The sequence below is a fragment of the Papio anubis genome, chromosome 10, assembly GCF_008728515.1.
Source record: "Papio anubis isolate 15944 chromosome 10, Panubis1.0, whole genome shotgun sequence".
NCBI lineage: Eukaryota > Metazoa > Chordata > Mammalia > Primates > Cercopithecidae > Papio > Papio anubis.
In genome coordinates, this window is record NC_044985.1 from 93,738,082 (window position 1) to 93,755,174 (window position 17,093).

The following is a 17,093-nucleotide window of genomic DNA, read 5'->3' on the forward strand; positions in this document are numbered from 1 at the left end:
GTCAAGTTGTCAGCTAGTCCGAACTTTTATCTGAAGGCACTGGGGAAGAATGCACTTCCAAGCTCATTCAATTTTTTGGCAGAATCTAGTTCCATGCAGCTTTAGGTCTGAGGTCCCATTTCCTGGCTGGCTATCAGCCAGGCCCCACTCTGCATTGAGAAGGCACCTGCATTTCTTCTCACATGCTCCCCTCTACCTTCCAGCCAGCAATAGCACCTTGAATCCTTATGCTTCAAATCTCTCTGCCCCCAGCCAGAGAAGACTCTGCTTTTGAAGGGTTGGTATGATTAGATTAGGCCTATGCAGACACTCCCCCTTTTGGCCACATCAATGTAACATAATCACTAGAGTAACACCAAGGGGCAAAGATATTGGGAGCCATCTCTAAATTGTGTCTATCACAACAGGCACAGGACAAGGAGATCTGGTGTGATTGTTAAAAGCTTACTTTCTAGCCATCCCCAGCAGACAGAAAGTAAGCAACAAAGAAGCAAGCCTTGATGATTTCATAAAAGCAGTTGCTTTAAAAAACTGCATTATGCCTTTTTTGTCCTAGATGCCAATACAGAGGCAAATTTTACCTATTATTTAAAGTAAATCCGGCAGATATAAAATGAGACAATTCAAATCTATTACTAACCATCTAAATTACTGACTTACAATAGATACGAATTTACTCACTTTCCTGGGTAGCGTTAGGTGTGATGTGACTAGGAGAATTCTTTTATTCTTTGATAGTTTCTCAGAAAAAATAGAGTAGTTGATAATGTAGGTGTAGTTAATGTAGATAATGTAGTTGTAGTGTAGGTGGCCAAAGTGGTGCATACATCCTTGCCTTTTACTTATCATCTAGAATGGTGAACTACCCAGTAAAACTGAAGAATGAGCTCTTAACTCTCCACTGGTACAGACTTAGAAGTCTGTAGATATTTCATAAATGTCTTGTTGGAAGAGTCATTTTGATGAGTTTATTATTCAGAGCCAAGAAGTGGAAGAAATTAAATCATGATGAGCTTATAAACCCCTGGGAATCAATGTTCCTTTAAAGTGCCTCTCAGAACAAACAGAAAAGCCCAAAGCTAGACAGCCTGTCTTTTGAAGACTCTAAAACTAACTTAAAACTTATGTGTGCTTCAGTAACTTGAGGATTTAATAAATGTTTCCACTTCTGTTGTTGTTGTTGTTTTGCTGTGGTGATTACTGTCATTGTTACAGGCCCATGACAGCCCCACAGATGAGCAGGTGTGACCAAGGTCATAAGGGAACCACCACAGCCAATCACACCATGTCGTCTGGGGTGAACACCAGGTAATTCACTGGCCCTTATTCTTCTATGGTCTCTCAATTTCATACAACCCGAATGTCAGCTGTTGCGAATGAAAGGAATCCTGAAAATAGTCAATATTGAGTGTGAAAACCTCCAAGGAAAAGAAAAGAAGGTGAGAGTTTAGAGTTACAAGAAAATACCAAGGCTTCTTTTGAAATTGCCAGAGAAATCTAAACCAACTTCATAAATAGGCATTTGTGTTGTTTTGTTTGCTTGAGCCTGCTAGATGTTCTCTGCCTCCTGGGTGGTCTTTGAACTAGTCCAGTGTTGTTTCATTTGCCTTCAACAAAAGGCAAATAAACAATAATAATCAGGAGGTGGTTTCTCATTCCCAGGGCACTAAGAGTCAACTTACCTTCATCTGGACAGATTTTCTGCAGACATTTCATCCAAACTTTGACATATGCCCTCAGATGATGCTTTTCATGGTTGTTAACTTAATCTCCTTCTCTTGTTTTGGTGTAACTCAGCTACTGGCTATACTAGTTAATATTTTACCCGTTTCATTCCATCTGTGTTAGCTTTAAAGATTCTGAAATACACAAAAAGCCTAATTAGTTTCCTTCTACAAGGAAGATTTAAGATAGGGCAAACCAAAAATCAGCTTAAGAAAAAGTTCTCTTTTCCCAGTATGGAGTAGTTGGCATGGAAATCATAAGGAGAAATTCAATAAATTTTCACTCTCTCTGAAGCCTATTTTTAAGTGTGTATCATTATTCATGTAAAGTTAATTCCCTGCTCATCATATATATTCATATTAAAAATAAAACAAAAATAAATTCCAAATCCAGCTATAAATTGCCTGGTGTGATGGTTAACTCATGCCTCAATTTCCTATATTAAGGGAAAATGATATACTGTAGTTTAAGTGATATTTAGGGACTTCTCTAGGCTCATTGGGTTAAATGAGGGCTTCTAAAGAAGAAAGAGGGCTTCTAAAGTCTTAATATCCATGAATCACAAAGCAGTAAATCTCCAGAACTGAAAGGAAGTCAGCCATGATTCTCCTTCCCATCACTTAAGACAGAGCACATAGTATTAAAATATAACTTAAATTTCAAAATGTCCAAAAATTAATCTCATCTGGCTATATTCCATGAGTTTGTATATATTTTTATAATAGTTGTCTTTACCCAAATCACACAACAATAAAACAGCTTTTGTAGCAGCTGTAATTGCAGTATATGTGGTAGCCAAATGAAAGATAAAGCTTTTATACTTTGGGAGTAATATATGTATATTTGTGAGCTTATCAAAATATATAGCTTCAAGGACTTGTCATATGAAGAAGTCTATAAGAAGCCCCAACCAAACGACCCCGTTCTTGCTCTAATAGTTATGTAGACTGTTTCTCTAACTCCCAGGTACCAGGAACAAGGAGCCAAACTGCACTTTATCAGGTACAGAAAAACTTGCTCTAATTTCATACCAATTCTGACATTTTGAGATGATTGCCTTTTAAACTGGTTTATGGCTCTGTTAGATTTCGTTTGACAAATAACATACTATTTCCGGGTAAACCCCAAAAAGTAGCTTTACTACAATTTGGGATGACAATCTCTTCTAGGCTGAGAAGTTTTCTTTATCCTTCGGATGAGGTTCTCCTTGGCCTCATCCTACTGATTCGTTAACTCATTAGGATTCTTATATTTTTCTTCGGTGTGATACCCTCTTCTCACAACTGCCACATGAATACGTTTTGAGACCCCTAGTTAATCTTTTACAATTTCCCAGGGAAAACCTTCATTTACTGGAGGAAGGGCAAGGCCTTCCCAGAGAGGAACTGGATGAACGAATTGCTCGGGAAGAGTTCAGAAGACCCCGGGAGTCCTTACTGAATATTTGCACAGAGTTCTATAAGCACTGTGGGCCGCGGCTGAAGATCTTGCAAAATCTGGCTGGGGAGCCTCGGGTCACTGCCCTGGAATTGCTGGATGTGAAGTCTCACATGAGGTACTGGCCTCGCTTTCCCTGCCCCAAGTGTGAACACAGCTTGGCCCACGTGTCTGAATGTGTGTGTTGGGTTGAGAGTGGGCGTTCTCCAGGAAAAACACTTAAGATAGAAAGATTTGTTTCCTGTGACTTAGGTACACATCATACAGAACCTTCTGGTCAAGTGTGCATTAAGTCCATCAAACAGAATCTTAGAGTGGACAAGGGGAAAATGTTCTTAAGACAGAAAAGCATAGTTTATATGTTCGCTTCTCAGTAAAAAAGAAAGAAAGGGAAATTTTATCACCTGAATTCTTAGAAAAGTAGCTGCCTTCTCACTACTATTTGCTGCCCAGATTCTAATTGTTCACAAGAATTGAATGTTTCTTCTCTGTTATTTTACATGAGGAATGCACAACTGCTCTCTGCTTCCAGGGTCCCTAAAAAGCCTGTAATGAACCCTGCAGGAAAGTAAGCAGTTTTAACTCAGCCAACTTGTTTATATATATCCCCTTTATATAAACAGCCTTCCAACAGTTAAAAAAAATGTGTCCTGGTAAGAATTCTGAACTAGATGAGGCCAGTTGTCATTTACATGTTTTGCTCTTAGTGTGCTAGGGAAAGGTCCCAGAATTACATCCCTGTGCACTCATATTTCATCTTCCCACAGAGTTGCTATTTCACTTGAAATTCATGCTAAAGGCTGTATTTGTGTTTCAAAAGGAACGTGATTCCAGAAGACCTTCTATTCAGATTTATAATCGTTTGTTAAGTGTAATGAAAATCCCTTCAAAGAAAAATGTCATGGATATCAGAAGATTCACTTGGAAAATTTAATGTATCTATAAAGGTTAAGGTAGAGTTAGGTCCAGCCACTTCCAAATAATGTTGCAATTTGGCAAAACTCAGTTTCCTGGTTATTGCCTTTTTTTAATTTAGGAAGTACTCAATGAAGGAAAATTAGAAGACAGAAATGTACAGTGAACGCAGGTTCTTTTTCTTCCAGTGTAATTTCACATTCTTTGAATTGCAGACTCACACCCAGCACTGCCCTGGAGAACCCCAGGGCCTCACTGGAGTTCACACTCCCTGCTGCGCAGTAATGAGGAAGAGCTTATTTCACACTGAAAAGTTCAGCTCCTAGAAGGGAGCCTTCAGAGAAAGGGGAGGGACATTTGGAGTGTCAAGGTCCTGCTGTCATAGCAACCTAGGGATCTATTCAGCCCCTCCACTTCCTTTTCCACTGGTCTGCTCTAGCTGACCTAAGCGATTCTGTGAACAGAGAAACATCACATTCCGAGTCAGAATATCACTATGACCAATGGCCATTTTGTGAGAGAAAGGGGAAAATATTCCTAAAAGATAGATGTGTGTGTGTGTGTGTGTGTGTGTGTGTGTGTGTGTGAGAGAGAGAGAGAGAGAGAGAGAGAGAGAGAGACCATGAGATAGTGACTGTCCCATAACCTGACGGTCTTCCTTAGGGCATTTGGAGGGAGGGGACAGCAAGAGTCAGAGAGGCCTGGAGCTCCCTCTAGAGGCTAATACCTATTAAAGGTTAAATGAACTAGAAATGATTTAGCTCCGAGCCTGGCACTGATCTGGACACAATAGATACTAATGCTAATGAGAATGGTCCAAATACTGTGTTAAACACTGGGGATGTACACTAAGGTCCTGGTCTTCAAGATTATCATGGCTCAATGCAAGAGGCACATAAGAAAATAACTATAATACAAAGTTGCAAGTACTATAATCTCATAGGCATTTATGTATTATTATGTAAAGGATTTGAGGCAACTCAGCAAATATGTGAAGGGAGAGTATATACAAATTATAGAGTCAGGATAATGTGAAAGATTTTCAAGGAGTTAATTATCTTTATGATAAGATTAGCACAGGAAATCAATATAAGATCATATTAGATTTTATTCATGAACCATAAATTTGACTTTCTTAGTTATCAAAGCAATGAGTGAAAAAAAGATTAATTACAAAATCATAATATAAATAAGTTAAAAACAAAACAGTTGCTCGGTAAAACAATACTTTTTTAAAATACGAAGAACAAGAAAAATCTTGTAGGGGCCAAGGGAAATTTTCCCCTTGAGTCTCTGAAGGCTTGCTGAAAATCAACTGATAAAAGACAGATAATAATCAAAAAGCATGAAAATGTATTTGATCATAGTTTTACCTGACACAGGAGCCTTCAGGATGAAGACCCAAAAATACAAGGGAAGCTCTCCTTTTTTGTTTAACAAAGTATGGATAGCCATGTATAAATATGATTGGACAAAAAGGGTATGATCTCATTAGACCAAGTGAGGAAACCCAGCATGGCCTGTGCTTTCGGATTCTTCTTGGCCTTTCTGGTTAGCATTCCTTCCTTCTGGGAATGGGGCAAGACCGTTTCTGGAAAGGGGGCGTTCTTACGACCTACAGTCAAACAAGATGGGTCAGACAGTTTCTGTAGGGCTAGTTTTTACACAGAAAGATAGGGGAAAATTAGTGTAATATCTTTAAGTTTTATGGCTGGCTTCAGGAAAAAGGGTTCTGGTTTCAATGACCTGCTTTGAGGAAGAGGGTCTCCAGTTTCCATGGCTAGCCTTGGAAAAGAATGAGAGGCCACAGAGAGGAGGGCAGGAGAAGATCAGTGAAACACTTTGGCTTCTGAGGTCTTCATTTTGGGGTATTGCTTTCTGAGCTTCAACAGTCTCTTGGTTGGTGTTTGTTAAAGGAAAGAGTGGTGAGAACAGAGTCCTCAACAACATCCCTATAGTAGATAAAGTGCTGGTTGTACATGGCTGGATGCCTGTTAGTATATAAAGTTGCCACAATGTCATAATGCAGTTCAGCAAAAGCAATTGATCTGAAGCCAGGATAATGTCATTCAAGAGCACAGCTATTTCATGGCCTGGGTCGATAGGAGGGCAACATTTTTATTGCCCAGGGAATATTTAGACTAAATGCCCTTTATTAATGCCATTTCTCACAACAACCTTTTGAAAAAGACAGGCCTGCCATAGTCTCTGACCAAATAGAGATATTCTATGTTGCTGAGTAGGGGCGGATCCAGATGCTTTGAACTTACACTAAGCAAAGGATGTAATTAAGGCTCCTCTTATAAATTAAGTGTGCCCTTGAATATATGTAGAAGTCAGAGCTTAATATATAAATTTGCGAATTGAGGGTAGTATTAAATCGTTCTTAAATTATAAGAATAGATAATGTCACCCAAGAATGAAAAGTTGATTTTTAAAAAGAGAAAGAGAAATGGGATTATATAAAAAATACAAATGTTTGCCGAAATAATTCGAATCAAACCAACAAGTTAAGCAGCATTGCTAAGGCAATCTGTACTTCTGAATTTGCAGAATATGTGGTTGATTACAAGGCTCTTGATGAAAATATTCTTGATTAGATAGTCTCTGCCCTACAGAAATGTATTGCTTCATTTGTCCAACCCAGTGCTGCCAAAGCAGCTGGATAACAGAATCTGCAAATTCTCTCTCTCTCTCTCTCTCTCTCTCTCATGTGCGGTCTCTATCTCTCTCATTTTCTTTCTTTCTCTTTTCCTCTCTCCCTCACCCTCTCAATGGGAAAATCTCTTGTGTTCCCACTGGGAAAGAACCATAGGAAAGTTTTCTGGTTATGCATGTGATAGTACAGCAAAGACTGTGGGAAAGGGAAATTTTGTTTTATGTGCAAAACGAATTTATTTTGTCACGTGACCGGGAATTAGATAAATTCAGGTAGTAATCCATAAAATGGCTCTTAAATTCAGCTCTAAGTATTCTTTGGAAACTTAAAATAGACAGATTGATTATTTCACAAGCACTTCTCAATGTTACCTTTAAAATAATAAGAGAAAAGAAATAAGTGCATATAGATATACTCCTATTTGTCACACAAATAACCTGAGAAGTAAAGAATTATTTTCTGTATATCAAATTCATGAGAAAGAGATAAACAAAAGAATGTATAAGCGTTTAAAATGATTTCTTTAAAGCACTCACATTCACACACAATTCCAGGACAATGTGAATATGTTCAGTTTGGAGAGAAGAGAGTGGGAATTAGGAGACAATAACTATTTCTTGATAATGAAGGGTCATGATGGAGAAGATGGATTGGATTTATGCTTTCAGAATTAAGCCTAGTAGGAAGAAATTAAAGGGAATTTGGAGGCTTAACATGAAAGTAACCTCTCACAGTGTGGACCTCCAAAGAGGAAATAAGTTGCCTTGTACAGTAGTGAATTTTCTATGCATGGAGCTAGTCACATAAAGCAATTGTAGAACACTCTAAATAATCAGAGAGGTAATGGCCTTGGCTGTGATTTGTAAACCAGGATGTCTATCAAAATCAGCTGAGGAGCTCTTACCCTCTAGATCCTTTAAAACAGTTATTCACTCTTCTGTTCTCTTGGAGTAATCACAATTTCTCTTTATTACAATGTGTGAGATAAAGAATTATATGATATTACCACTGCACTACTCCTAATGCGTCAGTGGATCTGTGCAGTGACTAAGAATAGCTAATATCATAAAACGAGTGACAACTAGGAATCCTGTACCTCCTGGCGGAAGTACACACCACACACACCACCTGCTAAGTACTCTTGCCAAAAAATCAAAACTGAGTCTGCAGTTGTAGGCCCTGGATTTAACTTCCAATTGAATTAAATACAAAGGCAGTAGGTTAAATTACACCGTGGAGATTCAATCAGTAGAGTGTTGCTACAGAGAATTTCTTTAATAAATTACAAGATAAGGCCAGGTGTGGTGGTTCACGCCTGTAATCCCAGCACTTTGGGAGGCCGAGGTGGGCAGATCACGAGGTCAAGAGATCAAGACCATCCTGGCCAATATAGTGAAACCTTCGTCTCTACTAAAAATACAAAAATTAGCTGGGCGTGGTGGCACGCACTTGTAGTCCCAGCTACTCAGGAGGCTGAGGCAGGAGAATCACTTGTACCTGGGAGGCAGAGGTTGCAGTGAGCCAAGATCGCACCATTGCACTCCAGCCTGGCAACAGAGCGAGACTCCGTCTCAAAAAAAAAAAAAAAAGTCAAGATAGCAAAAAAGTACAGAAGAGGGGGAAATCTACATATTAAAAGAGACTTAAAGACATCAACAAATTGAAATTTATGGGCCTTATTTTTTCCTAATTTCTAAAAAAAAAAAAAGTAAGTATGAGATAGTGTGTGAATATTGAAAACTGACTGGATATTAGAATTTTTCAAAAAGAAGAATTATTTTTAATTTGTTAAATGTCATATTGTGTTGTGTTTAATTTTTCTCAGTCCATAATTTGGAGACACATACTGAAATATGTCTGGGTAAATGGTATGATGCTTGGGATTTACTTTAAAATAGTCTAGGGTGGGGAAAGGGGGAGTGTTTGAGGGTATAAGTAAAACAAGAGTCACTGTAGGCTGAGTACAGTGGCTCACACCTGTAATCCCAGCACTTTTGGGAGGCTGAGGCAGGCAGATTGCTTGAATCCAGGAGCTCAAAACCAGCCTGACTAACGTAGCAAAACCCCATCTCTACAAAAACTACAAAAATTAGCAGGGCATGGGGCTGTGCACCTGTAGTCCCAGCTACCTGAGAGGCTGAGGTTGAGTGATGGGAATATTGGGGGCTTACTATATACTCATCTCTCTACTTTTTTATATGTTTGAGATTTTCCAAAATAAAAGTTAAAAATATATAGATTTCTGGGCCCAGACCTTTGAAGTTCTTTTTTATTTTTAGATGGAGTCTTGCTCTGTCACCCAGGCTAGAGCGCAGTGGCACAATCTCAGCCTCCCGAGTAGTTGGGATTATGAGCGCCCACCACCACGCCCAGCTAATTTTTGTATTTTTAGTAGAGACAGGGTTTCACCATCTTGGCCAGGCTGGTCTTGAACTCCTGACCTCATGATCCACTGGCCTCGGCCTCCCAAAGTGCTAGGATTACAGGCGTGAGCCACCACGCCCAGCCAGAAGTTCTTATTTATGAGATTATTGGAAGTCCTGGGAAATTATATTTTTTTCGTTTTCCTTTTACGTTGTGTTTTAAAAAAATAAAAATAAAAATAAATAAGAGGTGCCAGTGTGAACCTGACTGCCTACAGGATATTATGACTATTATGGGCTTTTTCAGCCCTAAGATTCCATGACTCAGGGAAGATTATTTCCAGAGCTTTTCCAGTACAAACTTGTCAAAACAAACGAACAAACAAACCTTATTTTTCCATTTATCTCAAATCTCCTCCTCTCTTTAGTAACAATCCTGAAAACTTTCCATGTATGGTATGGCTGCTCCTGCTGATGCCATCCACACATGCATTCCTAGGTAACATTATGCCTGTCTGCTCGCCTCCTCCATCAGGAATCCTCTGTCCTACATTCCAGTTCCATAGAATCCTTTGCCTGACTAACTCAACATGTACTGATTGAAGCCAAAGATTCAAATAATGGGTGGTAGTAACTTAATGTATTACCCTTCCTAAAGATACTTGTTTTCAAATGAATTTTCAGTATCTTGACAAAGAATATGAACATTTCAGCCACTGTATCTTAGGTGTATTTTTTAGAATATAAGCTTTTTTTGAGGAAAAAAAAAATCAAGCTCAAATCATCCAGCATGTTGTAAGATATTTTTATGAATGAGTATACATTACCTCTTAATATTATCTTGTACACATTCTGGATCTACTCAGTATATTTTATCAGGAGCCACTGTAAAGTGTTTAAATACTTTCTCCTTCATACAAAATTAAATTAAGTTGGCTTTAAGGCTATGTACATCTTTATATTTGTATTGTTTATTATTTGGAAATTGGTAATCCATATCTAGTTCTAAAGATTATTTCGTTAACTATTACATTTACTAGAAACCTTATTTGCCCAATTAATCTATTTGGCCAATTCTCCTTCAGAAAATCTAACACTTAGAACATCAACACTTGGGTCTGGTGACTGCAAGCCTGGGCCAACCCTGCGGGAAGCACAACTTTCCCTCTGGCAGTTTCTGTATGGAACCGAGCAGAGACAACCAAAACCAATGTCATCCAGACAGTACAACTGGGTCTATTAGATAAAGAATCTCAACAGAGAAGAAGGATCCATGTATAAGACAAAAAGAGAGGAGGAGACTTTAAAGGAGAGGAATGGAAATGGAGCCTGAAGAACTCTTTGGGTTGCAACAAAAACCAAGAGCATTTTTTATAAGGTGGCTTTGACCTTGACTATGGGTACTGAGGGAGTTCTGAAGCCATGAAATTTCCAAGGACATTTGATATTAGTGATTTTATTGTTCATTAAAGTTAGGTTCTCTTTTATATGCATATATGTCATATATATAATATACATGTACATCCTCAGAAGTGACATTCTCTAAATATATTTGGCCTATCCTTAATCTCTGGATTGTAGTTTCCTTATCAGATGCTCTTTACATGTCGTCTCTGAAACATTCTATGATTCTCTATTAATATGGATGTGTAGGTATCACTGTTCTGGTATATGGGAGAGCAGAGGGATAGAGGATGTTGGGAAGAATGTTCTTAGTTCAGGGAGTAGGTGGTCTGGAAGGGGTGATTAATATGATGCTGTGTAGAAAAATTCCCATTGTGTAATTCTACGCTTATTTTATATATTCATATATACGCATGTATATATTTTAGGTTGGCAGAAATTGCACACTCCCTTCTGAAGCTGGCACCATATGACACTCAGACAATGGAGAGTCGTGGGCTTCGGCGCTACATCATGGAGATGCTACCCATTACCGACTGGACAGCTGAGGCAGTGAGGCCAGCCCTCATCCTCATTTTAAAAAGATTGGATAGAATGTTCAACAAAATTCATAAGATGCCTACTTTGAGGTGAGAATGCCTCCTAGTTAGCTGTTGCTATCACAAATGTCAAAGTTAAGATTTCTCATTTTTTAAGATGGTAGATCATTCTGGAGTTGAATGAATGACTTGAAAGTTTTCTCTGGTATATGTGCATGGTTAATAGGGTCTATGAATGCCTAAGTGGCAAAGCCTACATTTTGAGAAAACTAACATTTTCTTTAAAAGTATATGTGCTTATCTTGAAAAATCTATCCATTTCTTAGCTGTCACGCTCCTCATCTGACACAAATAAAAATTTCAGTTAGTACCCTTTAATCCCTTTTAAAATAAGGGAGGATAGGCGTTATAAATGGAACAACTAATGAGAAAAGAAAATGAATTTTATGTTCAAAATACTATATTTAACGTAGCTAGTTAACATATTTAGGTACCAGTTTAGAGAAATTCCAAGCTTTACAATAATCGCCAAGCAGCAGCTTAAAAATTCGCAGGATTGAAAACAAACACCTAATTTTCACTTTTTAACCTAATTCAGTGTGGTGCTAATGAACACTATTAACGCTTGATCTTTGTTCAGTGACCTGGGAAATATTCATTGGTAGCCTACATATTAGCAGATGTTTTTGAACCACTCAGAGATGTGAACCCAGTTTGGAAACTATAGTGATAGTGAGCAGATAGTTCAACAGGTTAATACTGGTAAACCCACTTACTCAGAAATTTCAAGTTTGGGTTAGTGAGAACATTTTCTGTCCTTTTAAACTAAACCCAAAAATCAGTGCAACTCCTTCCCAAGAATTTATAGCACTTAATGTTCAATTCATCAGAATTTTTCAGATATTAGTCCATCATCTCCTTCACACTAATCCAGCCTTCAGGAGTCATTAAAACAAATTGAAAATTTTTATTCTAATAATTGATTATTTGTTTTTATATTCTTTTATACCGTGGTGATGACTGCCTATACATTATTTCAAGGTTATTTATTTCAATGGCATGGAAATGCCTGTTTTAAAACACTATTTCTTTAGTAATCCCAATAGAACATTTGTGTCTATCAGCAAATGGCTTATCAAAGATTTATAACTGTCTCACAAGGGTGTGTCGAAATAAATTCCTTTCTTAAATACTTGGTATCTAAAGATGTTAAACATCTCTAAAAATGACCCATTTCTCATATAATTAAGCCCACTATAAAGAACATCATGCTTCCCGAAAGTAGATTTCTGGATTAGTACACAGGCTTGGTCAGTTGTAGGCAATTTTCTTGGGAGATATGCTATGAATATGGAGTTGGCTTGGATTTAAATTTGTTAGGTGATCTCAGTTCAACACAAGAAATGTTGGCTGAACCTGACCTGCATGTTACCTTCAGTGTCGGAGATGTCACATAGCCTCATTTATGAATATGTTTCCATTTGTCATTGTAGATCCCATTTTGCTAGGAAATATAAGCTTAGAAAGTATTGCCAGGAAAATATAAGGAAATACTGTTAATATCAGTAAAGCCCAAGTTGTTTATTTTGGGGCCATAGGGATGAATCTTTCAGTACTAGGACAATTATGAAATGGATTGACTTTTATTACAGAAAATTCCATATTCATTTAATTGGGTTATGTATACAGTAACACCATTTATACTACCATAGAAAGTAGCCAAAAAATACATATCATTTCTTGGGAGGCCAAGAAAGAACATTGTTTAAGTAAACTATTTTCTTCTAATGTGATCTTCTTGGCAGGAGTTAAGCTATATAAATCAAATCAGTGGTAGTCTGGTGTAAAAACTGATGGGCATGTGTAGTCTGATAAACAGATTTCAGAAATGTAGCTGGGGTCAGATTAGTTCTATTGGGAGTAATTACCCCTGTGATCAGTTTTCTACGATGGTAGTCGTAGGACCCTCTGTCAAAGCTAAAACCAGGGAAATTAAAATGCAACCCGTTCATCATCTTTGTTTTTTCTTCAATAGATTTAGTCGAATGGGGCAGGCCTGCCTCTGCTACGTTTTCAGTATCTTCTTCCCCTCCCAGTGTGCTCTGTGCTTTTGGAACAATATGGGTAAACTTCATCCCAGAGACACATCCTGTCTTAGATGGCATCAGAATCACTGTCTCATTCACTTGTTTCAGACTCTCCAGAAGGGAGCCAAGCCGCTAATGGCGCCTATATTGTATTCCAGGCGACAGGTTGAGTGGGAGCCTGCCAGCAATTTGATTGAAGGGGTTTGTTTGACACTTCAGAGGCAGCCAATCATATCCTTCCTGCCTCACCTTAGGTCACTGATCAATGTCTGTGTCAATCTGGTGAGTAGCCAAGTGGCAATCTTATGAAACTTTGCACAATGTAACTCTGCTATTGACTTCTCTGAATTGAAGATTTACAGGTCAACCACTTTGTGCCCCTATCTGCCCATGAAAACAGACGGCTCAGGTGACACTGAAAATAGTGAGGTACATTTCAAGGTGGTGTGTGGGGAGATCCAGGAACCCATCCCTACACAGAAGGGATTTTGGTGTGCTGCTTCCCATGCGCTACTTTGACAATTCACCTCTTCAAGTTGCGCTGAGAGTTGAGGGCTGCCAGTTGGAGAGTGGGGTGGCGGAGCCTGCACAATTGGCTAGAAGTTGAGGTAGTCTGGGTGGGGGAACTTAAAATGCAAAGACGATTTTTTTCTTTTATGGTGCAAAATGACACTATGAGTTGGCCAGTCTAGGATTTATGTGAAGAAAAAAATATTTTTTAATTGTTTATGTAATATCTAGAGTCTGGTCCTGACAAGGTTTTGTAAAATGTATAGAAACCATGTTAGAGCATCTCATTAAATAGGACCTGCTGCTTCACTAGCTGAGCAATAAATCTGTAGTTGGAATGCCTAGTGCAAATAGAGCTGTTGCCATCATCATTGTTGTCAGTATTTGCTCCATCAAGGAATGTTGACTGCATTCCTTTGAATTCACAAGTAAGTGTCCAATTTCCTGATTAGAATAGCTTTTTGATTCATCTCTCATTATTTACATAGTTAACTATAAACAACATTCTACAAAACCTTGGCTGAATTCAGTGTAATGTTCGATCTGACTCCAGACATTACATGCCTTCAGAAGGCATCAAGAAAGAAATGATTGAAAGTAACATGCCCAACCTTCAATTTATTATTTTTATTATCATCATCATTGAGACTCCCTTACTACGGTTGCATGAAGTTGCAATAGTCAAGGCTGGTCATGTGCTCTGTTTGTATTTCAGGTCATGGGAGTGGTAGGACCTTCCAGTGTTGCTGACGGATTACCCCTTCTTCATCTCAGCCCTTATCTCTCACCACCTCTACCCTTCAGCACAGCTGTTGTCCGGCTTGTAGCGTTGCAGATACAGGTGTGACTGCCTTACCTGTTTGTCACGCTCATTAAGTTGCTGGTTGAGGCACCAGATCATGGTGTTCTCGTTTTTTCTGCAAAGGCTGGGCAAAATCTGTGAAACAAAAGTGTAAACATCTCCAAACTTTTATAGATTTGGAGCTTCAGCCCTGAGCTTGGCCCTAAGTTGTGCTTCTGTAATTCTTCTTGAGATCTCAAATATAGCAGAGTCATTTAGTCCTGCCACAACTTCAGGAACCACTTCAGTCATTTAAAATGTGTGCAAAATAATGGTTCACAGATAATCAGCTCACAATTGTTAATTAAAAGAGGCAGTAATATTCACAGTCTGGCTTTAAATTATTTTCAGAAAGAATTGCAATATAAAATTCTTTCAGATGTTATCACTAGACTTTGAATATCTTAATTTTCTTTAATGATTGTGGGTTGAATATTATGTGTGCTTTTTTAAAGGAAATTCTCCCCCTTAATTTATTTCTTAAAATTAAAATAATCATTCCCAAGGCAAAAAAAAAAAACAAAAAACCAGAACTGCAGAATCCCAAGTCTCCTGAGTATTTCTGTGTGTCAACCAGTTTTACACAATGAAAAATCACTGGAAAGCTCTTTAATCAATGGAAAGTACACACCTGATGTAAGTGGATAACTGACCCATCCATTGTTTGACAACCAAGCTTGATGGCTCATCATCCAGAGAATGGGTAGATGATAGAAAAGAGATCAAGTAAGAGCTATGGCTACTGTGCAGAAGAGTGACATCCCTAAAGTGATACACGTTAATAACTTATGTACAAAGATCACATATTTCTTTCTATATTGCATATTGTTTCCTGGCTTGAAGAAGGCCTTTCATGGCAGGTGCCAGAGGAATAACTCCCAAATGGAGCAAGTGAGAAGTTCTGATTTTCTTCCTTCTCCTTTGTTGTTAAAATATTTATTGGTGGAAAAATAGAGAAAATTAATGGGGACATGAAGTTGCTTTTGTACCTGACCATAAGTATTTTAATTTTTCATTTAATATTCAAGATGTTACTATCTTTTTAGGTATATAGCTCTCAATTATATCAAGACAATGGTAAAGTATCAGTTTTGGGTGAAGCTTGTATGCTCTACAGATGACAATTGAACTCATAGTTTACAGGAGCAGCCAGCAGGGAGTCACCGTCTCCATCATACTGTGTAAAAACAAACATACTAAATGGGTGTGGTGGTCAATTAATCTTTTTTTCTATTATTGCTGCACAGGCTTTAAAAGAAGATTTTCCTTTAAGCCATGTGATCTCCCCATTCACCAATCAAGAGCGAAGGGAGGGGATGCTTTTAAATCTGCTCATCCCATTTGTGCTCACAGTAGGATCTGGAAGCAAAGGTCTGATTAATTTAACTAAAGGAAATTTATCATTGTCGTTGTGTTTTCTTAAATGTCAGGCTGCTATTTCTTTTTCCTGTTCCCATGAAGGCTATCACTGAAGTCAATCTGAATGATTTAAATAGGGTCATCTTAGGGAATAAGAATTTTTCTTTCTTTTCAGTTTAGCTACCTGGGACCAGAGTTTCTCTGCTCTACTTCTTAGAAGATACATCCTATTTAAAGACATTTCAGTACAGCAAAAATCAGGGAACAGTGGTTCAATTCAGTTGAGAAAATGGTATTCATTGAAGTACAATATAAGAATTGACAGGTGAACAAACTTGTACAACCTACAGACACTGGGTTTAGCAGAAATCCTGCCACTATCATTAAATTACAATGTATTTTCATTACTCTTTCTTCTTAGGGGTAGAGGGATTCTTTTAAAAAAAGTTTATCTCAAGTGTAAGTACAGTGCATCATGAGTATTTGCAAAAAGAAAGGAGATTGAAATGGTAAGCGAGACATTTGGCTAAGACCACAAGGTTTTGGGTACCCACTATGGAGAAAATACTCAGGTGCCAGGAACACTGTTTCTGTCCATTGGTAAAGCTGTACTTGATGGGAAACACCTGAATTTCTAGGGTGTTGTAGTTTGGACTTGGAAAGAGCTGAGTTTTTCTGTATCTAATGTGGACAGTCTACCTTGTGATGTTTTTCTTTCCACTTCCCTCTTCCAAATTCTGCCCCTTAGATAGTCCCTGGCTGGAGCAGCCTGAGGTGCAGCTGCTGCTGCAGACGGTCATCAATGTGCTCCTGCCACCGCGGATCATCAGCACATCTAGGAGCAAGAACTTCATGTTAGAGAGCTCCCCAGCCCACTGCTCCACCCCTGGGGATGCAGGGAAAGACTTGCGCAGGGAAGGGCTGGCTGAGTCCACCAGCCAAGCAGCATACTTGGGTTGGTACTTTCTTTATCTCTCTGTTTGTGCATGTGTATGTATATATATGTGAAAACATATGTGTAGATAGCTAGATAGATAAATAATTAGATGTAATTCGTTAAGTTCCAACTTAACTCAGAAAGAATTTGGAGAGACCTTAAACCAGAATATATTTAAAGAAACCTCAATCCAGAATGTATTTAAAGAAGCCACTTGAACAAGAAACATTACCGTTGCAAAAGAGTCTGGTTTCCTTCAGTAAACATATGACAAAAAACAACGTGGTTTCACATCTGCCATGCCTAAATTACTTGGC

The 17,093-nt window shown here is 38.3% G+C and overlaps 1 protein-coding gene across 15 annotated transcripts in view; it reads left to right on the forward strand.

Annotated features, from left to right (window-relative positions):
* Positions 1-17,093, forward strand: part of UNC80 (unc-80 homolog, NALCN channel complex subunit) — a 228,096-nt gene that overhangs the window by 186,016 nt on the left and 24,987 nt on the right. For 13 of the 15 annotated variants that reach the window (XM_031651893.1, XM_021923937.2, XM_003907896.5 and 10 more), the window contains 8 exons: positions 1,216-1,308; positions 2,692-2,727; positions 3,062-3,280; positions 10,932-11,132; positions 13,288-13,411; positions 14,355-14,480; positions 15,728-15,851; positions 16,588-16,794. In XM_031651893.1, coding sequence (XP_031507753.1) covers positions 1,216-1,308; positions 2,692-2,727; positions 3,062-3,280; positions 10,932-11,132; positions 13,288-13,411; positions 14,355-14,480; positions 15,728-15,851; positions 16,588-16,794 — 1,130 coding nt within the window. The other 2 variants (XM_021923932.2, XM_021923939.2) reach the window with 2 other exon arrangements.